The 26,771-nt window shown below is 42.9% G+C and overlaps 2 protein-coding genes across 2 annotated transcripts in view; both read left to right on the forward strand.

Moving 5' to 3' along the window:
* Positions 1 to 1,063: 1,063 nt before the first annotated feature.
* On the forward strand, positions 1,064 to 1,363 carry LOC307233101 (microtubule-associated protein 1 light chain 3 beta-like; the record flags this gene model as incomplete). The annotated part of the gene is made up of 1 exon (XM_080004314.1): positions 1,064 to 1,363. The coding sequence occupies one exon, from the start codon at positions 1,064 to 1,066 to the stop codon at positions 1,361 to 1,363; it is 300 nt and encodes a 99-aa protein (XP_079860440.1).
* Positions 1,364 to 12,330: 10,967 nt separating this feature from the next.
* Positions 12,331 to 26,771, forward strand: part of slc4a5a (solute carrier family 4 member 5a) — a gene marked incomplete at its 3' end in the record, with an annotated part of 38,537 nt that continues 24,096 nt past the window's right edge. The window contains exons 1-10 of the mRNA XM_080003462.1: positions 12,331 to 12,500; positions 15,600 to 15,729; positions 16,532 to 16,692; positions 18,040 to 18,192; positions 18,568 to 18,690; positions 20,271 to 20,326; positions 22,365 to 22,522; positions 22,610 to 22,697; positions 25,828 to 25,982; positions 26,329 to 26,457. Of these exons, the coding sequence (XP_079859588.1) occupies positions 12,437 to 12,500; positions 15,600 to 15,729; positions 16,532 to 16,692; positions 18,040 to 18,192; positions 18,568 to 18,690; positions 20,271 to 20,326; positions 22,365 to 22,522; positions 22,610 to 22,697; positions 25,828 to 25,982; positions 26,329 to 26,457 (1,217 nt within the window). The 5' untranslated portion in view covers positions 12,331 to 12,436. The remainder of the gene's footprint in view (positions 12,501 to 15,599; positions 15,730 to 16,531; positions 16,693 to 18,039; positions 18,193 to 18,567; positions 18,691 to 20,270; positions 20,327 to 22,364; positions 22,523 to 22,609; positions 22,698 to 25,827; positions 25,983 to 26,328; positions 26,458 to 26,771) is intronic.

Raw genomic sequence — 26,771 nt, forward strand, 5'->3', positions numbered from 1 at the left:
AAGGCTCTGATGGGAGGTTGCCTTACTCCAGACTTGCTGAGGGGGCCTCTGCATTCTGGTTCCGCTGCCTTGACCAGCATGTTCATTGCCAGTGCAAAGAGGGTCACTGAGATTGTGCATCCAGTGATTATGCCCACTTCCAGCTGGTGCCAGTCAGATGTTATCTGCCCAGAGGAGACTCTCAAACTGAAGCTGCTGTAGTAGTCCAGGATGAGGTGTTTCACCTTCTGGGGAACATGGTGTTTCTCCAGTGCGAATCTCCACCAGCTTGTGGGGTATCGAGCCTTAGGCGTTGGTGAGATCCAGCCATAGCACAGCCAGGTCCCCCCCACCTTCTCTTGCCTCCCTGATGAACTGTGTTACCACGCCTGTGTGTTCCAGGCAGCCAGGAACACCTGGTATTCCTCCCTTCTGCACTGACGTGTCGATGTACCTGTTGCTCAACAGGAAGTTGGAGAGTCTCTTGGCTACGATGCTGAAGAAGATTTTGCTCTCCACACTGAACAAGGAGATGACACGAAACTGGTCGATGTTCTCAGACTTCTGATCTTTCGGTATGTATACTCCCTCAGCATACCTCCATGACTGGGCATTCTTCCCTGTCCTCCAGATCACCTTCAGGGCCCTCCAAAGCCGATGCCGTAGCTTCGGGCAGTTCTTATACACCTTTTACGGCACTCCGCTTGGGCCTGGTGCTGAGCTTGATCTTGCTCTCCGCACCACTTCCTCCGCTTCACTTAGGCAAGGCTCCTTCCAGTTGAGGTCCACTGTAGGCTTTGGTGGTGTTGTCAGTGCATCACATGGACCTAGCGGTTATTCTCTGATCGGGTCACTGTACGTGGCCTTGAGGTGGTTGTTAAAGACATCCTTGTAGCAGGTGAGGCGGCCAGTCCTCTTTTGACCAAGAAGCTGCTTGGTCAACTTGAAGGGATTGGCCAGGAAAGCAGCCCGCTTCCTGGCTCTCTCTTTCCGCCTCTTCCTATGGAACTCTGCCACCACTCAGTGGTGTCACTTGCCAGCGTTTTATCCGACCGCCATACCCTGTTTGACTTTGACGCAAATAATGCCGTCGGAAAAAACCTTCAAACAAAGAAGGACATTCGAGCAGAGAGTGGAAGATGTCAGACTGATCCAGGAGCAGCACCCAAGCAAGATTCCCGTGATCATCGAGCGGTATACAGGAGAGAAACAGCTTCCCATTTTGGACAAGACCAAGTTCCTGGTTCCCGACCACGTCAACATGAGCGAACTCATCAAGAGCAGGGTCAAGAGTTGCTTCGTTAGAACTGCTCTCATGTCCGCTAGGCCAGCTCTCTCAACGTCCCCTGCTGTCTTGTACTGCCTCTTCAGCAGCTTGCGCTAAAGAGTGTGGTTTGACTGCTTGGCTCCAGCCATCAAACAGGTCTGAATGTCCTGTTTTTCCCCTTTTATTCAGTGAGGCTGAAATAATGCGCTAATCTTTGCAACAAAACATTTGTGTCTTTATCTTCAATCACTGCCGGGGACCTTGACAGGCCTCTTCATTATCTTGCCACTGAGCAAAGTGTTTTGTAAGCGAACGACCCCCCCATCCTCATCCTGCTTTTCGGCATACAGTACATGCCTTTTCCTACTTCTCCTCTTAACATTTTCAGCACTCTTGACATAACTTTGACAATTACCATCTGTCGTCTCACTCCATTAGCTTCATAATGGTCTCCCTGTAATAGCCCATCTCCCTCTTGGACAAGTCGCTGTATGAATTTTTATAATGCGCTGGGAAGCAGACAACATTAATTGAATGAGGCGCGTCAAGTGGATTTAATATAAATAAGCTTGAACTTCCTCCACCCTTGACACTTCATTTTGTAACCTCTCCCAAAGGAAAAATGAATACACAGTGTACACCCGAGCTCCATCTCAACCGTCACAGGGCTTCACGCCAAGATGTGAAGAAGCTCAATAGCAGTGGAAAATATTTCTGAATGTATCTTATATCAGTGTTTATCTGATTAATGTTTAAAAATTGCAGATCACAGTGATTAAAGGGTCGACTCTTTTTTTTAGATTCGGTTCTTGACGTCACTCAGCAAATTGAATCGGTCCATTGTCTGGCTCTTCGTTCATTTGATTCAGTTGGTGTATAGAACGGTGAGTGAGGGAGGGCATTCGCTGAATGAGAGTCAGAAGAGTCACTTGGCTCTGAGTTGTGGATCATTTCATTCTGTCAAAATTGCTTATTTTGGAATACAAAGGCATACAAATAGTCACATTCAATAAGAATTGCCCCAAAAACCGTGGCCTTATCTCCTTGGACTAGTCCTCAGTCATTATTTTCAGTTTATGAGTCGAAGATTCACTCTTTCGACATAGTGGTTCCTGGCGTCATTTAAAGGAGTTGTACGTCTTCCCCTCTTGGAGTAGTGATCAGTTGTTTATAGACCCAAACATGATAAATAGTTCTCCAAAGAGGGGGGTTGGTGGTGGCTCTCCATAACCAGAAACTGCGCTCTTGTCATTCTACAGGTCATCCACAGGAGAGAGTTGTTGCAGCAGTTGTTGATGATTAAAGAATTAATAAAAAGTTGCATGAACTTCACTTGCAGACTAACTCTGTCCTGAAGGCAACGGCATACAAATACTCTGTGTTGTACGCCAAGCATGCTGACAGCACAGGTTAAAAAATAAATAATTTATAAAATAAATAAAATAATTAAAGGTGTGCTATGAACAAATTGTTCACTACTCTTCGTCAGGCCATAATAATAAGCACATTTTACAGGTATTACATATGTTTCTGATGTTTTTAGTGGTTAACAGGATAGGGGTGTGCCGTGGGATTATTTGGGAATGAATGCACTGCCACCCAACTGTATCAGCGTCATGTTCTATCCGCTTAAGCTGCCATGAGTTTAAGGTGCCATAACCTCTCTTTGAGGGAGATTAGAAGAAACCCTGTGCCCGGGCTGGTTAATGAAACTCATCTGTGACGCCGAGAGCTCTGGATCCTCAACACAAATACACACAAGGCAGCCAGTGAATGGAACAACAATGTCTGATATTTTGTTTGCTCACAGAGATGACACATTCGCTCTTAAGGCAAGTGCAGACAAGTAGACCTACCGAGGTGAGATCCAGCTACCTGTGGTCACTTGGCAAATAAACAGACAGGAGAAGCTTGTCTCTTTTTGGAGAGTCGTGTGTACCTGGCTGCAGATAGCGAGTCGCAAAAGAACGACTCTTTTGTCGTCGCAACTGCCGAGTAATTTCAGAAGATTTGTTCGCCACAAACAAATCGTCGGTGAGTCTTGCATCACTTCAAATAAAGTGATCGACTGTTTTAATTGATAAAATCGTAATTTACCCGGCACTGATATTCCCTTCCGATTTCTTGATGTCGATAACAGGACGAGTGGCTTTAATTAGGAGGATATCTGGAGGAAACGTTAATAACCAAAGCATAAATGGCAGTGCAGTATGAAACGGCATCCGATGCTTGAATTGAATGAATTGAAGCAATTTCAACTGTTTTCACCGCGGTTAACAGAGCATAGAAAAAAGATAAAAAAGTGCTCTGACCTTATTTATCAAGGAACTCTAAGATACTGACTCCAAAATCATTTCGACCACTCATTTTCACAGAGCCAGTAATAAGCTTTTTTTTGTGGTCAGTTGTTAACCTTCAAGGCCACTTGTATTTGACCCCTTGGATTTGCTGATTAAAAAAAACGTAGTACTACGAGAAAACATGAACTGCCTTCAGAGCCCCTGCTGAACGCTACCAACAGCTATCAACATTTGACCGATGGAAGAAGTTGAAAACTCTGTCCTTGAGTCTGTCCTTACAAACTGGCAGAGACAGGGACTTTTGGCCTTGGGGACCTTTGGCCCCTTTATTGTTGCGGAAAAATGGGAAAAGGTTATCCAACGTGAAGGGTGTAGTTTCTATTGGAAGTCCTGAAAGACCGTAAATTGGACACTTTTGACCAGTTTACCTTCAACAGAAACCTTTAACTGTATCCTACTGTATACCTTTATCTGTATATAAACCCCTTTCCTCATTTCAGCCACCAGATCCATTTCAAATCTATGCCTGGTGCTTAACATCCTGTGCCTTATTATTACTTTTTCCATGGTTCCCAAGCCTATATATTGACCCGCTGGCATCTATATGGAGATGGCCTTTTTCTATTGGTTCGCTGTCAGCCCGTACTTTAACGCAGCATCCCGCCAGAAGCTCTCCGTCCATTATTGATCCGGGGGGGGGGTTTGTCTGCTCGGCTGGTTCCAACTCCACTGGCATGTTTCCATTGACGCTGCCCGGCAAACAGCAGAAGCCATTTCTTCCTTCACTCCATCCAGCGGACAACTGAATCAGGTAGGACGTTGTGTCTGTGGCCTTCACTTGGGTCCGTGTTTTGGTTCCCATTGGCTTTGGAGGATCTCAATGCTCTTCTCTTGTCTCCGTTTTTGTCTTTCGCGCCAATGTTTCTCCAATGCTCTGGAACCTTCCTGGTCCCATAGGGGCCTCGTTTCTTTTTTTTTTTTTTTTTTTAATTATTGAAAAAAACATTGGAAAGGTTTCATCTCTCATTTGCTTACACATTTGCTTGTCCAAAGACTTTACGTGCTTTTTCTCTCTTCCCTACGCTCTGTGAAGTCTCAGAGTTTGAGCTGAAAAATGAGTGTTTGTGTAAATTAAGCAAAACCTCCAAAGTTGGAATGATCAAATGTATTCATGAGTCATCTCAGATTAAAAGGAATCAATCCACACAACACTTCACAGCCATATTGCACATTTTTTTTAATGAAATAATATCCAAACACTATATCACTGCTTGCAAAAAGAATTGTCATATTATGTTTATTGCGTAGTTTATTAGCCATAATGTTTGTCAATATGTTCAACTTTAAGAATCAGAACTTAATTTTAATCTTATACGTGAAATGATTTGGTTAAATTTAAATTTGAAACATTTTGGTGAAGAATAAGAATAATCTTTCCATTTTATTTAGAATTGTATTTGTTTTATAGATGCAATTGCACTAAACTCACAAATATTCAACTAATAGGCAGAGTACTCAGAAATGATACTTTTTTATTGTGTATAAGTACTCAATTAATTTACTTGTAAATTACTTGTATAAGTACTCAAGTAATTATACTTCAGCCTGACTCAGTACTAATTCATTAGTAAGTCATATCTGCTTTAATATCTAAACAATGGAATTTCACCAGGGCTAGACTGTTAATTTGTAGTTTGAGAAGTTTCAAGCCAAAACAGAAGCTTAGAACAGTATAAGAAGAACAAACTTTATTTGTCACACAGCACACCACACTACAACACATGCTTGCCCACACACACACACATGCTTTTAGATGGTGGCCGGTGGAATGAGGCCTCTGCATTTAACCCATCCTGGCTTGTCCTTCCTCCGGAGCCACAGCCAGGAGCAGTGGGCAGCATACGTGGACGCGCCCGGGGAAAATATATAGTATAACATATGATATAATTAAGTACGCAATATTATAAATATGATAGGTCTACTCGCATGTTTGTTAGAGTTTTATTTTGTGTTGTTTACTCATAGAAACCCTATGTTATTATATATTATTCACAAAATCAGTGTATAGTATTGTGACAATACTATCAAGCGTATATGCATCCAGTTATTCAAATATTCCAATAATTATAGTTAAATGTATTGTATTGTTCTCTTTATGTACTGTATATTCTCTATCATTTTTTCTACAGCAGTAACATCATTATTACCAGTACCACAATACATGTAGTAATATCTTTCTATCTAATCTATGGTATGTATGCTATTTCTATTGTAAATCTTATAGTAATATTACATGTTTTTATGGGGTGTATAAGTTGACACTGCAGTCACACTAGAAACCGTGGAAATACAACCTCGACCCAAATGGTGGTTTGGATTTTGGGTTTGTTATTGGTATATTGGGTCATAGTCAATATGTACCTACACTTGTGTAGAGACTGTCACCATTGAAGTCAGTAAAAAGTACATTACTTATACTAAAGTAAGAGTTATTTCCTCAAAAGATAACATTCAACTGATCACATATGTAAATGTTCCATTACGGAACAATACCATTACAGGATTACTGGTTCACTGGTTATCTCCAAACCCATTCCCACTCAAAGCATATTTAACTGACTGTGTTATACTTTGGATAAAAGTTGCTTGTTTCATTTCCATTTACGAGAACAAATGCCAATCTGGTTAATGGTTGCATGTAACGTTCCGCTGGGTGAAGGTGGAATTTGTTTCAATAGTAATTGAATGAAACTTCCCTCCCAGGATTCTCTCTTTTGCTGGGACATCATCACGAGCAGCATTTATCATATTGCTATATGACCACGACACACATGCACATTACTCTCCGCTGAACTCTGCCCTTAACTGTTCAAATGTTGTGCAATTTGTGTGTGCGTATGTGGTTAAAAAGGATAAAATACCTGAATAACCCATCAGCATTTGGATTATGAGGACATGAGGATATGTAGTGTCCTCGTAATCCATGAGGCCTTTAATGCTGCTTTTAGGCACTGACTAGTGATTTTAAAGTAATTTTATATACGTATTCTCATGATTTAATAAACAATTACAGTTGTTTTAGGTCGACATAATCCCAACTAATCATCTGTTTAAAGGTTCTTCTAGATGCAGACACTTTTGTCCAAAGCAACTTACAATACTTATGCACTTGCATACATTTATATTTGTGTACTTAAATATGTGTATGTACTTTTATACGTTTTTTGATTTATTGTATGCCATCATGTAAGAGTGTGCCAGTGTTTCACGTGTCAAAATGTGTTTGTGTGTGTGTGTAGTGTGTGTGTGTGTGTGTTTGTGTGTGTGTGTGTGTGTGTGTGTGTGTGTGTGTGTGTGTGTGTGTCTGTTTGTGTGTGTCCGGGGCTAGTGCGTCCACGTGAACAGTGTGAGTCTGTGAGTGCCATTGCAGGCTCATCGATCGGTCCGATAAGCTGGGGGGCGGGGGGGGGGGGGGGAGTTTATGTGTGTGTGTGTGTGTGTGTGTGTGTGTGTGTGTGTGTACATGTGCGTGCGTGCGTCCGCGCGGGCAGTGGGGGCTCCATCTGCCCACTGGGTGTGAAGGACACCAATGTGACAGGACTAATTACCGAGGCAGGAAGCGACACTGTGAGACGGATGCGGTGGCGGCTCAACCGGGCTCAGCTGTGGCTTAACCTAGCCGTCACCATCTTGTTTTTTTGGGGTTTTTTTCCCGCTTTGTTACCGCCCTCATCCTCCAGGGTGGCTTTGTTTTGCTTTTCAAGAGTTTCCCTCCAAATTGAGATATCTGCTCTGACAGCACATATGTCACTCCAACATGTACGGTCGCAAATGACACCTTATTGAAGCAATTTGTTTTCAAATAGGGATCAGTTTGGAGGGTTGTGTTGTTGTGCCTACCTGTGCTCTTTCAAATCCACCAGGAATATCTCTCTCTCTCTCTCGTTCTTGCTCTCTCTCTATCTATCTATCTATCTATCTATCTATCTATCTATCTATCTATCTATCTATCTATCTATCTATCTATCTATCTATTTATCTATCTATCTATCTATCTAGTTGTTGTATCATTTCTCAAGCGGCACCACGTGCACTAAGTTACCAGCACATTTATTTAAATTGCCCTGGTTTCTATCGACGCGGGCTCCCTTTTAATTATTTCTCCATTGATCAGTGATATGCTGTAACCCAGCGCAGGGCATTGGGCTTCGTCCCAATGCCATCTCATGGAGACACACACGCACCAACACACACTCACAGGAAACACGCATTCAATGATGTTAGCGCACGCACATGCACACACAATATTCGGTCATGTGCAAATGAAAATTCACAGCCACTGGCGCTCTAAACTCAGGTGTGAATCTCATTCTTTGTCTCATTCTGCAGGATGGACCATGGAGACAGAGGGCTCGGTATCTCTCACCTTCGTTATGAGGAGGAGGAGGGTGAGTGTGTTTCTATGTGCTTGTGTTTAAAGGGCAACTTGCAAGTTGGCATACCCAGTGAATTAATGTGTGGAGAAATGATGTAGCAAATCGATATAGAAATTATTTTTACTTTGCAGAGGGACTCATTTTTCCAATGCAATTAGCCAGGCCCACCTAAAAATAGGAAATTGCCTGCAAAGTTGAACGTGACATCACAGGGGGGAGACCGGATGCCTGGATTGTGTTTGTATTTTACTAGAGAGCGGCCCCACTTCACCCCGCCTCTCTTGCAGAGAGACGCTTAGAAAAACACTTTTTATAGTGTTTTTGTTCTTATTTTAGAATTAGATGTAATTTTTTTCCTTTGTTTCCTACTTGAACCAAAAAAAACCAAAATGCTGTGTCTCACACATCTCTACGTTGTTCTCTTTAACTTTACCGTGGTCTTCGTTGGTATGGGAATTATTAGGGAAAAATTGTTTATTTGTCTTACAGGCACGTAACACACACACACACACACAAACACACACACACACACACACACACACACACACACACACACACACACACACACACATACACACACACACGCAGGATGCAGGGAGTGGTGATAACACCGCGCACACACACGCGCACATGCAGGGAGTGGTGAATGAAGAAATGTGGCTTCTGCATTTTCCCATCCTCGCTGCCTTCCTCCAGGAGCAGCCAGGGGCAGTAGGCTGCCCTTTTTCATCAGCGCCTGGGGACCACTTCCATAGATCCATGTTGTAGTCATGAGAGCATTCTGCATGTTTTTAATTGGCGTCCGTTTTTTTTTATGTTGGAGGAGACCCATGTGAGCACGGGGAGAACATTCAAACTCCACAAAGAAAGTTCCTTAATCGGGAGATTACCCACCTGAGCACGCCGCCAACAAGGCCCCAGGCTGAAATCGCTGCTTGCTTTTGGAATGCTTTTAGAATAGATAGTTTATTCTTCCCTGAATGTAAATTGCAGCCTCAGAAACAGTTTACATAAAAAATAGGCAATAATAATAATAAAGCAATGGAAAAAACATAAATAAAATAAGAAAAGGCAATATATGGAAAATATACAATAAAACCTAATGGTTAATTGTACACAATAAAACATGACAAAATAAACTAAACCTAATGATAAGCAGCAAAATATATAAGTAATAAAACAATTAATAAACCGGAAAGATTTGGTCAGCTACCATAACTATAATGAAATAACATGAGCAGTGAACCAGAAAGCTGAATCTAAGCTGAGAGAGAGAAATAAAAAAGTAAATGTAAAATAAACCTCATGACAAAAACATCAAAGATAAGCCGAAATAAGGAATATACCACCACTGTCTCAACAAATTCATATAATGGAAGATGAGCAAATGTTTGTTTTTGTTGTCAAATTTTTTGCAATTTCTGTAAAATTTTTTGCAGTGTACATACACTATGTGCACCAGGGTGATTACAGGAAGGTTATACAGTAGTTCAAAATGTTGAGTGTCCAGCCAGACAGAACAGGAATGATACAGTCTGATGGCAGCAGGCAGAAGAGTCCTCGGGTAGCGCTCCTTGTCTAAAGCTTCTTTACACCAAGGACTGAACCAGCTTTCTTCAGAAGCTTGTTCAGCCTCTTCGCATCACCAGCTTTGATGCTTCTATGTGTATGAAGTGTGTGTGTTTTTAGTAACATGCCATGTTTAAATACATTATTAAGATACAGCTTGTATCACGCCTGTTGCACTATACAATGCATATTACAACATTTGGACGTTTAGAAAAAATGCACGGTTTGTGATCATCTTCTTTTTTGGTATAACATAGTTTACTGTATTGTATTAGCCACAATATTAAAACCACTGACAGTTGAAGTTTAATTACATTGCTCATCTCGTTCCAATGGCACCTGTCAAGAGGTGGATTATATTAAGCAGCAAGTGAACAGTCAGTTCTTGAAGTTTATGTGTTGGAAGCAGGAAAAATGGGCAAGCGTAAGGATTTGAGCAACTTTGACAAGGACCACATTGTAATGGCGAGACGACTGGGTCAATGCATCTCTAAAACGACAGGTCTTGTGGGGTGTTTCCAGTGTGAAGTAGTTAGTACCTACCAAAAGTGGTCCAAGGAAGGACAACTGGTGAGCCAGCGACAGGGTCATGGGCTCATTGATGCGCATGGTGAGTGAAGTCCAGCCCGTATGGTCCGATCCCACAGAAGAGCTACTGTAGCACAATGTGCTGAAAAGGTTAATTTTGCTATGATAGAAAGGTGTCAGAACACACAGTGCATCACAGCTTGCTACGTATGGGGCTGCATAGCTGCCGACCAGTCAGAGTGCCCATGCTGACCCCTGTCCACCACCAAATGCCTACAATGGGCACGTGAGCGTCAGAATTGAAACATGGAGGAATGGAAGAAGGTGGCCTGGTCTGATGAATCACATTTTCTTCTACATCATGTGGATGGGCGGGGCGCACTTTAATACGACCTTAAACACTTTAATACGACCTGGGTTGAAAAGTGCCAAACCTAACCTTTCATCCTTCCGTTTGCTCCTGCAAAAATGACAATTTTACCCAGATCAGGACAAGAAAGTGAAATCGAATTTATTCAAATCTAACCCCGATTGAATCTTATCTAGTCTAACATAACATCATTTAAGATAACATTATTATTTGATTGTTGCAACCTGGTATTCACTTCAACTTTGTACTAGGTACAAAGTTGTCACGTTGACAATAAGAATCCGTCTCAGATTGTGAAGTATTGCAGATCATTGATGAAATATCAATATGAAAGCATAGTTTACCCTCCATCTTTAGAGGCGTGTGTGTGTGTGTGTGTGTGTGTGTGTGTGTGTGTGTGTGTGTGTGTGTGTGTGTGTGTGTGTGTGTGTGTGTGTGTGTGTGTGTGTGTGTGTGTGTGTGTGTGTGTGTGTGTGTGTGTATTGTGTATTGTGTCTTGTTCATGTTTGTTCCTCAGCTGGTGCATTGACCCATCTGCCCCGGTGGAGTTCCAGCTTTCATCTTCTTCACTGTGTGTGGAGGTTTATGTGTGTGTGTATGTCTCTGTGTATGAACAGGCAAAGATGGAGGCTTATGATGTTTGCAAGCATGCAAATTTGTGTGTGCGTGTGTGTGTGTGTGTGTGTGTGCGTTTGTGTGTGTGTGTGTGTGTGTGTGTGTGTGTGTGTGTGTGTGTAAGGGTTAGTAGCTAGCTGAGAGACCTTCCAGCTTCCAGCATCCAATTTAGCCGCTGTTCTCCCAGTTGTTTAAAATACTCCAGTGGGAGTTTTCTACACAATTTGTTCTGCGACATAACCCTAATTCGCAGCAGATGATCATTCTGGCAGCATACAGGTTTGCCCCTTCCAAAACAAAGAAAACAAATCAACAACAAATCAGAAGGAAGGAACCATGCACGGAATGTGAATGCCAGTGTGTATCAGAGCCGATTTGATTTCCCCTTTGTACGCAACTGGTTAAATGGAGAGCAGCGGGTACATTTAATAAAGAGATATAATAATTTATGTATAGACTTTTTAGGGGATTTAGCATTCATGAAGACTTTCCCTGGGGTAGGAGGGATTGATGAAAGATCTGTGCCAACAGTCTGCCAATGTTATCGGATCTCAGTCAAGTGTTTTGTAAGACAGAAAACAACATTTAAACTTTTTTGGGGAGGGGGGGGGGGTTAAACCATGTTCTCATTAAAGCTCTTTTCAATCATAAATGACGAATGCTTTGTACCTCAGCAAGCCATACTATAATTTAGTCATTCAGACTTTTGTTTGCATTCATTTATTGGAGTTGATTGTTCAGCTCATTGGCTTTCTACAAAAATGAATCACGTATATAATTTTTGATTTAATTAAATGATGATCCTTCAAACACTGAGCGACTTAAAATGATCTCTTTTCATTATGCATCGTTTGAGTTTGGCGTCTGTGCGCAACTGCTTATAGGTGTACAGCAAAAAATAATGATACTTAGGAATGATGAGGTTGAACCCCCTCATTGGATAGAAGAGTAGCGTCAATAGGTAGAGCAGGAGCAATGGCTGCTTCGATAGACCTAAATAAGGGCGCAGAAACATGTGGCGCCGTCCAGTTGTCTGACAGAACTAGCTCTGCAAGCTATGCAACATTATGTCAAGTCAGACATTTTCCCCTAAATCCTTTTTTTAAATTTCCCTCTATTTCGGTCCACGTTTTCATTCTCAGGCTGAAATTTGACATTTACCGACCTCCCAAACTGTCCATATGTCACTTTTTAAACCGAGCCGTTTCCTGTCGCGTGAGCAGACCACCAGTCCATCTACATCGGCGTTCCGGTGCCAAGGGGATACCGACGCAAGCGCAGGCGGAGACGCTCGAGCCGCGAGGCCTCGGACCTGGAGAGGGAGAGACGCTACGGCCACGACAGGCACCATGAGCACGACCGCTACCGTGAGATGGACATGGAGGAGGGACTCATGAGCCCTCAGGGCCACAACGCTACGGAAATCAGCCGCACAAGTGAGTCCAATCCACAAGCGGGGATTTTTAAACCGCTATTTGATTGATACGACGTAACGCAATGTGATCTGGCATGACATGCTGAGACATCAGTGGTGAGAAGGTTTGTCTCTAATTGGATGCTCGGCTCTTCATGAGTGACTCTGACTGATTTTCTGACTATTTGTTCGTTTGATTCTTCATTCATTTGATTCTGTCACCATTTTGGTGGAACGCAAAGCATAAATCAATCACATTCAATGTGACTTATGCTAAATGCCCTCAGCCTTTTTCATATCAATTCAATCCTCGGTAATCATTTTCTGTTTGCATATGCGTGACTCACAACTCACGGCTATTTTCGTTGGCAAATTGAGAGGAGAGTCACAGTTAATACAAGTCATATACGAGCGACTCTTTTTCTGAGAGTCCTCACTACTAGACATACCTTGCTCACAAGCACATCTTCTGCACAATGCAAGTGTATTAACTTTTTTTATTAAGTCTCAAAACTGATTAATATTGACATTTTTCCGCTCTGCTTCCATCATTTTTATAAAAAATGTTTCAATAGTATTTTTTCCCACAGGGAAAGCCTTTAGAGAGAGGTGCTTTCAAAGACTGTCGGGGGCGAGTGCATTGTGCATGCAGGTGCAGCCTTTGAAACGTTCTTTTGAAGGCGGTTCCCCTAAAACGACTGGCGCAGACGGGGTGTGGGTTTGTGTCAGTCATCCCAATTTTTCTCTACATTCTTTTGACGGTCTTGTTCACGCAGGGGGCATTGTGTTGGTGTTGCCAAAGGCCATTGTTTAGGTTAATTCTGAGAGTAAACACTCTCATATTTAGTACTCGATTGAGCTCTTTGCATCGACCTTCCAGAACCCAAATGCTTGGTTTGGCTCCCAGAGCTTTTGGCAGAAAAGCCCCCCTGCATCGGTCAGTATGGTGCAATCCGGGGTGAAAGCAAGAACCAGGAGTTGAGCTGCTTCAGCTGCCCGGTGTACACACACACACACACACACACACACACACGCACACGCAAAACACACTTTTGGAGTGGGCCGCAACACATGAATATCAAATATGTTTGTATAATGCACCATAACAGCCACAAAGTGCCAGCAGGGAAAACAAATAAATGACAGATGAAAGAGGGTAAAATAGAGTCAGACAGAAAGGAAGGTAAACTATTTTGGAAGCGAGAGGTTGGGAAATTGATATCTTTGATGTCACTTCTGAGACAATTGAGACACTGGCAGTCAAGCCAGTCCACATCAGGCCATCTTTTAGATCAAAGTCGGTAGGGGGGTGTTTCCCACAGTGAAGGTAATGGGCTTCATGGACACTCAAGGCTTTGAGTGATTACACAACACCATTGCTTCAGCAGACATGCTGTTGTACTAACATGGATCAGAATACCAACTTGCTGTATATGAATTTTGACCAAGAACTTAGCGAGAATTGAAGTTGAATTTAGCTGCCTGGTTATCATCAATACATAAAAAAAAAAACCCTGCTTCAATATCATTGATCCGCCATACGTTTGTGGCACTGGTGCTTGCTGAAGGGTCACCAACCTGCAGCTACATCCATGAACCCTATCCCATATGACCTCCATGCCAATGGATGTAAAAGAGATTGAGGGAATGAGCGGCATGAGCATGATTAAAAACTGATAATATTACAGGGATGCATGTGATTAAAAACTGCTTGTAGATGATAACAAAGGACAATTATTTCTTGTCCTTTCACTGCCGGGTGAAGAAAAATACAGGAAATACAATGAAATGTTGACACGAGCCATTGAAACGCCGATGACCGGTGTTGATGGTGATGTCAGCGGTGTTGAGACCCTATATCTGGTTAGATTGATTTATCCTCCGTTCCGGCTCGGGACTCGTGTAACGACTCGTAGCGTAGATTGCTCCGCATATGGACAGCGATCAGGCGCTGGAACGCACGAGGCGTCGGGTCACTGAGCATCGCCCCCTCCATGCTCCTCCCGGAGGGTGGAGTGGGTAGAAAAACACTGTGGCTTGCAGCTTAAAGCCCAAGATCGTTACCGCAGAGGTGACGTTCACAGTTGATGAGCCAAACCATCAAGTGTGACGATGGACGCTTGAGGTGGCGATCTTGTCGACGGCCATTTTATTCTCAGCCATTTGATACTATTATATTGTCATAAGTGTCAAATTCAAGGTAAATCAAACATCCGCCATCTGTCGTAGCACCTTGCTGCTGCTTCTCTATCAATTATATTTTCCAGGATGGACTGTGGTTAAGTGATCTTTCCAAGGTAAAAAGGAGTGGCTCAAGTTTTTTGAAGTTCTGCAGTAGTAGACACTTTTGTTAAAAGCGACTTACATGAAAGGCTAGAAACAATCGAAGCATACATCAACCATTGAAGCAACCTCGAATTTTAGTGCCTGACCACCTGTTTCCACATTCAATCAGATACAAGTGCAAGATAACTGTAAGGAATCTGAATAAGATTTAGATGATTACCGTCGATTGTCCCAATTTAAGGAATCCTTGATGAGTTTCCCCTTTGCTTCTTGAGAAGTGTCAAAATCTGACTTAGTAATACCAGAAAGAAGAGACAAACACTAAGACTAGTAAATTCTCCTTACCTTTTAAATGATCATACCGGTGCCAAATCCAGCATAGCCCCATTACTTGTCAGCACAAAAGTTTTACTGTTAAATATCAATCCTGACCGTTTTCCTGATGATGGCTATTGTCGGGATTTGGAAAATTCAACCTACAGTATATGGTGAGAAACCTACCTTGAAATGGTCCCACTGACAACTAATTTGACCATCACCCGTATTTGTTAAAGAAAGCTTCCACCATTTCAAATGGAATTAGCAAATACAAAATAGGGCAAAAATAAGTACCTTTGACTGAAATCTAGGTAACATAATATAACTTAAGGCATAATACATAGAACATACAGTACATATAGTTGTTACAGCTAAAGTAGATAAAAGGCATTCCATTTGAACAAACAGCTTTGACCAAAACCATATCTATTGATGGTGATGGTTGATGGGCTAATCATAAAAATCAAATGAATGGAATATTCATATTTTTTATTTTTTTTTGGTGTCTCCACACCAGTGTCTCCAGCGGCCGAGCGTCTGCGCTACATCCTGGGGGAGGAGGACGACATGCCCACCCCCACGCTATTCACAGAGATGGACACACTGCAGCATGAGGGCGAGGAGCTGGAGTGGAAAGAGTCTGCCAGGTGACTAGACCCACATGCCCCAGGCGTGCACACACACACACACACACACACACACCCACACACACACAGAGACACACACACACACACACACACACACACACACACACACACACACACACAGTACACACACTTAAGGCCTAACACACATGAAATACCATGCATGCAGTTTATTCCTACAGACACACACAAACACAGACACAGACACACACACACACACACACAAACACACACACACACACACACACACAAAAAAGCCTTAATCATGAAATACTGTATGTACATAAATGCACATAGACACACACATACACACACACACACACACACACAGACACACACACACACACACACACACACACACACACACACACACACAGACACACACACACACACACACACACACACACACACACAAATAAAGCACATGAAACGCATGCAAACTTCAATTTCATATTATTGCAAATAATTCTTAGCCCAGTGCCTCGAGCATCAGATAGGTTATCGTGAGTGTGCATGTGTGTGTGTGCGTTTGCAATTCAGTGCAATGCATCTGCTGAACTACTCCGTCAGTCGGTCTTCAAACGACAAACTTCACACCTTTTCGGCAATTATTATGCCATCCTGTGCATTAGCCAGCCCTTCTCCCCTCCGAGCGGCAGTTGAGGAAAAGTTTGAAAATGCCACCGCCACCCCCTTTTGGAAATGTCATCACAGTCATCTGCAGCATTTGCGGAAACAGGTTTGGACCCTTGGCTCATTTCAAAATAGCACCCCTTACCTGTCCTGTCTCTCTCTCCGGCGCCAGGTGGGTGAAGTTCGAGGAGAAGGTGGAGGAGGGCGGAGAGCGCTGGAGCAAGCCCCATGTGTCCACGCTGTCGCTGCACAGTCTGTTCGAGCTCCGGACGTGTCTGCAGACGGGAACGGTGCTGCTGGACCTGGAGGGCTACTCGCTGCCTCAGATTGTGGGTGAGTTCAGGGGCTGGGCGGGCTGGGGCGGCATACTTATAATATGTCTAATTGATTGTTCCAAAGTTCAGCTAGAATAGATTTTTACTTTTTAACACTGTTTCAGATATTTTTTACTTTATTATTTAGTATAATTTACTATTTTTGACTTATAATTTACACAAAAGTAAGTACTATCAGAGGATGTATTTGTGTAAATACACCAGAGATATGGACACTGTTCTTCTTGTTACGTTGATGGAACATAGAACCTTGGGCACACACTGTAGGGTCAAGTAACAGTCCACCAACTGTAATTGCTAGAGGGAGGCCTTTGCTTCAATTCCGCATCATAGATTACAATCTATAATGTTTGATATAGTTTTTATCACTCGTCCTGCCCATTCCCCAGTGCAACTGCTCGCAACAGGCAGCTGATAGACGTGAGCAATACATTTGTATAGATGAAAGTGAAACAGTGAAATCAACAATGAAATGAGGACAGTAACAGGGCTGATTCATGTGAAACATACTTTTTGGATTATAAAACAGTGAGGCTCGCTTGCATAACTTTCACTTGCTGGCTCGTATTCTGATGGACTAGAAATCTCCCCATTGACAGACAGAATCTAGGATACATCCTGTTTAACGAGAGTATCGAGCAAACATTTCACTTGCATAAGAACTCTAGATTAATTACGGGTATAGCCAGATCCTAAGGGGTCAGCATGTCCAATGCCTGTTAAAACTTATGAATGCTATGTAAGTGGCCATGGTACGTGCAGGACAATGCCGTAATACATCATCTAAATTTCATGGACACAGGCAATATTCAATTATAAAAAATGGACACCAGGTTAAGGATTAGTATAATGTAATGTAGCGTAGGTGTGGTACTATGTATTGTGAGCAGTAAGATGCAGTTTAGGGTAAGGTGTTAAAGAGAATTGGCAATAAACAGACATGGTATAAAGGAAGACAAAACCGACTCTTATAGTCCATTTTTACAAATTCCGAAAATATATGTAAATTTTTTACTCTGGAATGAATTATTTGTACTTAGGGATTCAATAAGGTTAATTAAACTGGTGATAAAATTGAAATTATGATATTATTAAATTATTACATTCTAAAAATCTTCAGATTATGTGACTTTTTTGGGGGGATAAAAAAATGTCTGCACATATCATGTGTATATCATATATGTCTTCTTATATAAGCCAATGACAATGTCTAGCTTATTCCAGGGTTGATTCCAAACCACAGTGCCTGCTGATAATATCACAAGATAGCAAGCTGTTTTTTTTGCTGTTGTACCTTCGTAACTTGTGTGAGGCCGAATTCTCAAATCGGTCTCCTCTCCTCCAGACGAGGTGATCGAGAGGCAGATTGAGGAGGGCATGATTTCCCCAGACCTGCGGGAGAAGATCAGCTTCGTCCTGCTGAGGAAGCACCGGCACCAGACCAAGAAGCCCATCCACCGCTCGCTGGCCGACATTGGCAAGTCCAGCAACTCCGCCAGTGAGTTCCTCACGCGACAAGGCTAACAACCCCCGGTCCTCTGCTTCGCTCTGCTATGCATGTGCATTCATGAGTGAAATCAACGTCATCACGATCGTGCCATAATTGTGCCATTAAAATGATCAATGTCTCACACTTTCACGCTTAGACCGCCTGTGAAAGCAAATAGGTCTCTTTCTGAACTATTCGTCAACTTCCAACATCCCGCACATTTTGATTCCACAGTCAACGAGAAATTTAATATACACATATCTAATTTAACAGAATAGGCTTGGGTAAATGAAATGCGAGCCCAATGACTCGTGGGGTGATGTATTAATGCTTTATGAGCTGTTTACCATCACATAACCATCCTCTCGCCTCCCTCTTCATCAGATCGCAGTCCTCAGATGCGGGCTGGGCCAGGGGCTGGGCCGGGGGCCGGGCCGGGGGCCAACTTCAACCGCTCCACAGAGGACCTCCGCGTAAAGCAGCAGTCCGCCGGCTACGGCCGTCTGCGTGAGTGCCCGTCTCTCTCCCTCTGTCTCTCTGTCCCTGTGTAAATTTACAAAATATGCTTCGAAATATTTATAGATTCACATCACTCGTGATTATTTTAAATGAAGCATAATGCAAGGCAAAAAAAAACAAGAAAAAATATAATAATAAGTAAATACAGAAATACATAAATTGTAGCTTGAATGTTATTCTCCCTTGTAAGTCGCTTTGGATAAAAGCGTCTGCTAAATGACTAAATGTAATGTAAATTTAAATTAATACATAAATCAATTAATCAATAAAATTAAAAATTAAAAATTGTATAAATAAAAAACAGTATTATATAATTGTGGCAGTTTCGCCGACCAGACACCACCCAAGTGGCGTTTTCAGGGACCTCCGGCACAGAGACACAGACAACAGGGTTTCAGACACCAGTTTATTGTAGAGAGTGGGCTGGTTGGAATAAGCACAGGAGCAGAGGAAGTTGTGTCATAACAGGGGCTCCTCTCCTGAGCGTGTGTGGGGATGGGGGTTTTACCTGTTGCTCGTTAGACCAACCAACAATCAACAGGTAAGCAGCCACTCTGATCCTGGGTCCCCAATTACCTAGACCCAGGACAAGTGTGGCTGCTCAAACCACACCATCCCCACACCACAATAATATTAATAAAAAAATGTTTTTAAGGCCTGATTAAATTAAAATTAAATGCCATTACATCAATCATTTATATATTATTATATATTTCTTACAACAACAACACGACACACCTGTGTCCCATTTAGTGACTCCAGGTTGTCGAAGCGAGTGCATGTTCGAAAAAGACCCCACGTTGTGCCTGTGTGCGAATTACTTGTACTGGTCAATACAACCTATGCACTTACAAATATGCTGACAACAGAGATTAAGTATTTTACTAAACTAGAATAATAATATATATAATATGTGGTAGTAGCTGTATGTATATGGGGGCGGGGTATCCTTGGTCTTCTTATGGTCCCTTTTTCCTTATATTATGTGGTAAACTCAGTCATCAGAGATTGGAATGGAATGGACGGCTGATGGACACAACCCTCCTAACCAATCCCTGTTTGAAAACAAATAGTCTCAATCAGGTTCCATTTGCAAGAATGGCAATAAATAATAATTTGCAATAAACTCAAAAATGTATAATGAAAAATTAAATTGGCAATATAACATACAGTAAACCTAAATATATAATACTAAATTAAAAAAATGGCTATATACAATAAACCAAACTAAGAAAATAAATCTTAAAACAACAACAAAAAAAGAGATAAAAATAAATAAATAAATAAACAATGAAAATAAATGGACCTAGACATAGAAAACCCATAGCATTGACCGAATTGCTAAGAGAAACTCAGTGTTAGAGACCAAACACACAGAGAAATCATTACAAATGATGATAAAAAAACAAGTATAAAAGTTGGTTGTCTCTAGTTGTTTAAGTGTCTCACCATTCCATGGGGCTTCTATTTTGTGTTTTTTGTTGTCTTCATCTGAAGGAGGCGCACGTTCTATAGCGAGACGTGTCTCCGACGTGTAATAACCGTCTCTCTGCTGTGTTGCCTTCCAGGTCACGCCCAGAGTAGGAGTATGAATGACATTGCAGACACTCCCAGCGCAGACCAGGTGACTCTCTAGCTGGCCGCTGTTCAAACGACCACCGAAAACGCAGGTTTTAAGTCATCGAAACGTCCGTCCTAAAACAAACGGGCCCCGATCACCTAAAATCCGTGCGAACAATGACTCGTTTGATTTTGTTTTTCCACCAGAGTGTTTGTAATGCCGGTATTCATATTCCTATCTTTATGTGATGGTCTGCTTTTGTTGGTTTGTTGGTGAGTGGGTGGAAGGTTCTATTTTGTTGCACCCTGTAATTGGAGAGATGTCTTACAAAAGGGACAGCGTTCAATCAAATTGATGTTTTGTCGCGGAAGCACCGAGAGACATGAATCTCTCACTACCACTGTAAGCGAATGAGACAGGCGCAATGCAGGGAACATGCGGCCATATAAATCAGTCACTCCAGTGGTGTCGTCTAATTTATTATAGTGGATATACTGTGATGATTCCCTTCCAGCCAGGAGGGTGGGGGGCTGTGGAGGGGTCATTACAGTTCCCGCCCGCCTTCTCACGGCCCGGTGGCAAATGCCCCGCAGCCCGGCACCGGTCCGCTTCCCGGTGGTTGGGAACCTCTGCTCTACAGAGCCTGACACAGGATGCACTGGGCTTAAGCGGAGCGGAGATGGCTCCCTCTCCATTAACCTTTTATGCCACTGTGCTACACTTGCCTGTTTTACGAATTTTAGGTGTTATATATATATAACTTTAAAACTTAAAATACTTGTGGGACAGTAGCGGAGTTATTTTGATTTAAAATGTTTAATGAAAATGTAAAAAGGTAAGGAAATCCTTGGAGGGGCTATGCCAGTGCTATGCAACATCCAGACAGGGCTATAGGAACGGCAAAGTCCCTTGCAAAACTAATTTTATTGCAGTTATACTCTACCCGGTATTTGCGTAACAAAATCCCTGAAGTGAAGGTTCTGTCACGACACTATATTGTTACGTACCCTTGCACATTCTTAAGTGGGTATATGGCGTATACTGTTGTATCATGCGTATCATGTAGACTACACCACTGAGTCACTCGCCGGGACAATACAAGTACACAGTTTTAAAACCAAATGACACACCGATGCAGAGTTCAAACACGGGCCAGGCTATTATTGTGTGAAATGGGTATCAATGGCCAAACAAATAAGATGGGTTATACACAAGTGCGAGTATAATGTGAATAGGAATTTATATCCGTCGTGTTGTTCGCAGTTAAATGAGTTTTTCTGCTTTGCAACTCAGAGAACAAGCGCTGCTTGACCGGATCCTGGTAAAGTACCCTCATTATGTTCCGGCGGATATTCCAATTGTATTTCATGTGACGATACTTTGTTGTTAGCACACATAACAGAGGAACAGTAATAGAGTTTGCATTTCTATGCCTGTGTGCCAATGCATGTGCATGTCGATGGCTTTCTATGTGACCCGTACTGGGTCAATATTGAGCCAGCTTTGATTGGGAACACGTGTGTCTCGCTGCCCCCGTTCATGTGCTCAGGCCCTCACATGTAGGAGGGATTTGGGCCTGACGGGGCTGGTGTCGCCACCGCATATCGAGTGCTTCTGTGTGCACGGCGATCAATTTGTGCCTCACCTTACCCACGGAGACGGCACAGGTCAGGTTGAGCGGGTCCATCGGTCTCAGTTTCCCCCTCCTACATCTGTACTTACATCTGTCTCTCTCTTCGATGAGGCACTAGTCAGGTCCAATATTTCAGGGATGGCGATCAAAGCCAAATCCTCCCCGCTGACGAGGAGCAGCGTTGTCAAATTGAACAAGGTCTGTTTGTAGGCGATCCTTCAGGTCTGTCCAAAGGAAAACTACGCCGCAGCCACAGCACCAGTGGTTAATAATTGACTTTGTCCACTCTCAGAACATGATCACTTATTTAGGGAAACGGTTCGAGCCATAGCTAACGCATGATTGTCTGACCTCTCTCTCTCTCTCTCTCTCTCTCTCTCTCTCTCTCTCTCTCTCTCTCTCTCTCTTTCTCGCTCTCTCTCTTTCTGCTTCTCCGTCTCTCGCCCCAATCCGCCACCTCCCTGGTAGCTAAAGAATAAGTTCATGAAAAAGATTCCCAGGGATGCCGAGGCATCCAACGTGCTGGTGGGGGAAGTGGACTTCCTTGATAAACCTTTCGTGGCCTTTGTGCGCCTGGCCCAGGCCACCACACTGGGCGGGCTTACCGAGGTCCCCGTGCCCACCAGGTAAACCCAGCCACTGACCCACACCCACCCACTGTAGATTTCATGTACATTTGACATTAGCTGACATTTATCTTGTTCGCCGCGCAGATTCCTGTTTGTTCTCCTGGGTCCTCAGGGAAAAGCCAAGTCCTATAATGAGATTGGTCGCGCCATAGCAACACTAATGGTGGATGATGTAAGTGTCTGTCGCAGCTTGCTGTCACTCTTCGCATTGTCTGTACAGTACCTCTGCTTTGGTGGAGAAAGTATGTCGAACCACGAGGTAAGGTAAAAAGTGAAGCGAAATGAAGCGGGTCAGGAACTGGATTGATCTCACTGCTCATCACAGAGTTGTAGGTCAAGGGGATCTGCGTTCTCCCTCGGGCTCCGTGAAGGAAATCAAAGGTGTAAGTTTAATATTAAACCAGACGGAGTCTGCGGTCCCCCTAGCAGTCTGTGAAGGAAATGCAAGGTTTACGTTTATTGTTTAACCAGGTGGGGTCCATGGTCACCCTCGGGTTCCGCTTCACTTCCGTTTCTATCCCAATTGATTGAAGATGGATTTTCATTGTTATTATAATACATTATTATAATATACAGAGGGTGTCATCAGAGCCATATATTTAGGAGGGGTGGCAAAGCCTCTATTAGCGAGCCAGCCTCCCTCAGAAAATGTCAAAAAAAATCCAACCATGAAAGGGTCATCACCCGCAAATTTTAAGAGTAGTAATCAGCCTAAAATCACTGACTTTGCTTTAACTTGCTTAAAAATTTGGGGATTATCTGTAGAAACAGATTGGTGGGGGGGGGGCAATACATTTTAGGTCGCTTAAAGCCACACCACCACTGATTATAATTTAATTGAATCAGAGCATTCAAATTTGTTCCAGAGCTGTGAAAGATGGCCCAGTGCTGAGCTCAAGGTCAAATTTACAATTTAGGAGTTTAGGAATTCAGGAGATTACACGATTACAAAAAATCAGCTTTCTGAGAAATTACTTCACACACAGCAACATGCAAGGTCATAAGGAATTAAACAGTAAGTTAGAGTTAATATACATTTAAAGAAACAAAGAAGCTTGATCCTGAGTTGGAGGTCTTAGAATCTTCCTTCGGATAGCTCTGCCTCTGTATCAATTATTTCTCCGTTATTAGTATGTGCAGAGAAGTGCATGTAGTACTCTAGTACACATGTAGTAATGCTCCTAAATAAATAATGTATTTTCTCCTACATTTATACACCAATCAGCCACAACATTAAAACCACCACTAAAACCACTAATTTTGTCTAGATCCCCATCGTGCCGCCAAAACAGCTCTGACCCGTTGAGGCATGGACTCCATAAGACCTCTGAAGGTGTCCTGTGGTATCTGGCACCAAGACATTAGCAGCAGGTCCTTTAAGTCCTGTAAGTTGTGAGGTGGGACCCCCATGGATCATTCTTGTTGTTCCAGTACATCCCACAGATGCTCGACCAGATCGGACCCTACCTGACCGTTCACATGATGTAGAAGAAAACATGATTCATCAGACCAGGCCACCTTCTTCCACCGCTCCATGGTCCAGTTCTGAACACTGTGTGTTCTGACACATTTCTATCATAGCAGCATTAACTTTTTCAGCAATTTGTGCTATAGTAGCTCTTCTGTGGGATCGGACCAGACGGGCTGGACTTCACTCCCCACGTGCATCAATGAGCCCATGGGCGCCAATGACCCTGTCGCCAGTTCACCAGTTGTCCTTCCTTGGACCACTTTTGGTAGGTACTGACCACCGCATACCGGGAACACCGCAGAACACCTGCAGTTTTGGAGATGCTCTCACCCAGTCATCTCGCCATCACAATTTGGTCCTTGTCAAAGTCGCTCATATGCTAACACTTGCCCATTTTTCCTGCTTCCAACACATCAACTTCAAGAACTGACTGTACACTTGCTGCCTCATATAACCAACCTCTTGACAGATACCATTGGAACAAGATGAGCAATGTAATTCACTTCGGCTGTCAGTGGTTTTAATGTTGTGCCTGATAGGTGTATGTCAGAGATGCTTCCTTAATGTACCAGTAATGCTCTTTACAGTACAAGTAGTGTTGGCCTCTGAGTGCTGTCAGTGCTACATTGACAGGATCTCGTCATTAGGGAAAATGTCAGTTTTCTTCTACTGAATTATTTGACATTTAGTTGCTCCCTTGCCCAGAGCCTTGAACATAAAACTATTACTGTTACTACATTATTTTCACAGGATAAGGTCTGACGTCCTTTACAGGAGTGTGTTGGATGGAAATTTGCCCTACAAATGCAATTCCACAGCTACATGGACGATATAACATTAATTTTAATGGGAAAGAGGCAAAACAACAATTGGCGCTACATGCCATAATCGTATTTCAACTAAATGTGGGAAAGCAATCGATAAAACTTGCACATACATACTGCACCTGGGATTCGGGTCTCCACCGTGGGCCGCTGGCAGCCGCTTCCGCCTCTTTCCAACTCCCCCACGACCTGAAAAAGCCCAGACCACATCTGCACAGTGGCCATTTTGAAAGTAAAGAAATATATAAATTGAGCTGGATTATTTCCATGTCATTCCCTATGCGAAACAAGCCATTTGATGTATTTATTCTCTTCCCTTGCAATCTGCTCTCATGCACTCTCGCATTGTTTCCAGCACACGTTTAGTGATTGATTTGCAGTTTTTTTGGAAATCCGTCAGAGTGTCAATGTTCCTCCAGGGTGTCGGTTCAATGAGGCCATGGGAAGCTGTCCAGACAGAGCAGAATAGTGATGCAAGATTTAGGAACAATTCGTTCTTTGCGAAATGACTCGGGAGTCGCGAGTCACTCCGGCAAAACAGTAGTTTGTTCCCGACTCTGTAACTGCAGCCAGCATTATTCATATTAAATGTAAATTTACACATTGGATTCCACGCTAATAAATAATTTCGATAGAATTAAATGATTCTTCTAAGAATTCCGTTCACAACTCAGAGCTGCACCGACTCTTCTGGCTTATTACACCGACTAAATCAAATGAACAAAGAGGAAATTGAGCTCTTTTTGTTTGTTTTGGTTTTAGCGCAGTGGGGTACATTATGGATATTACAGTCCATATGATATGTACTTAATGAAATTGTTAAATCGGCCATTACACCTGTCTCTGTCTTTCTATCATATGCCTGTTTTTCTCTCTTACACACATTCTTATCTCGTATTCGGACTATGTCTACTTTTCTTTCCCCCTTCGTGTATCATCTTTTTTTCGATTTGCCCTTCCGTCACCTCTCTGTCTCTCGCTCTCTCTCCCTCCATTTTCCTCGCAAGATCTTCAGCGACGTGGCGTACAAGGCCAGGGATCGGGAGGACCTCATCGCGGGCATAGATGAGTTTTTGGACGAGGTGATTGTGCTCCCGCCCGGAGAGTGGGATCCAAAGATCCGAATCGAGCCGCCCAAGAAAGTCACCTCCGCCGACAAAAGGTTTGACGCGCTCGCTGTGAACGTCTGTCAATTTGGGCGGAGAGGGGAGTTCAATCCAAGTAGACTTTTTGAAGAGAGTTGAAAAATTTGGAAGGATGGACAAAAGCATGTCTTTATTGACTTAACATAATATCAAACCACCCTGATATTCTCATAAGAGGCGCAGACGAGGCCCAGACTAGTCTGAGACTTTCCACAAGAGTTTCTGACCATTTCAAATCAAACAACTGACAGTAGTGCACTCTTAACAACCCACAACTTGGATGGTGACCCCGTTTCTTTCTTTCTTTCTTTCTTTTTTTCTTTCTTTCTCTCTTTCTTTCTTTCCCATTATTCCCGCCCGCAGGAAGTCTGTGTTTTCCCTGAACGAACTGGGGCAGATGAACGGGACGGCCGGAGGGGGCGGGGCCCTGTCTGAGGATGAGGAGATGCCCGTGCCCCATGAGATGGGGGAGGAGCTGGCCTTCACAGGACGGTAGGCAGGGCACAGTACCACAACAAGACGTGCTGGGTGGCCTGGATCCAGCTCTGCACGCGTCTAACAAACGAGGTTCATAAGGACAATCAAAGCAGCAGCAGCAGCAGCAGCAGAACGATGACAATTTTACCTCCATCTGTGCTTTTTAGTACAATTGAACCTTGAAATCCACAAAACCAAATATTCAGGTTATTATCAGCAAGTATGAGAAACAGTTGTGAAGACACAAAGTACAATGGATTTTAAGTATCTTTAATCAGTGCAATGTTATCTTATCTTATTTATGTATTTTTTTTTATTTTACTTTTATT

This window comes from Zeus faber (genome assembly GCF_960531495.2).
Source record: "Zeus faber genome assembly, chromosome: 7".
In the NCBI taxonomy this organism is placed as follows: Eukaryota; Metazoa; Chordata; class Actinopteri; order Zeiformes; family Zeidae; genus Zeus; species Zeus faber.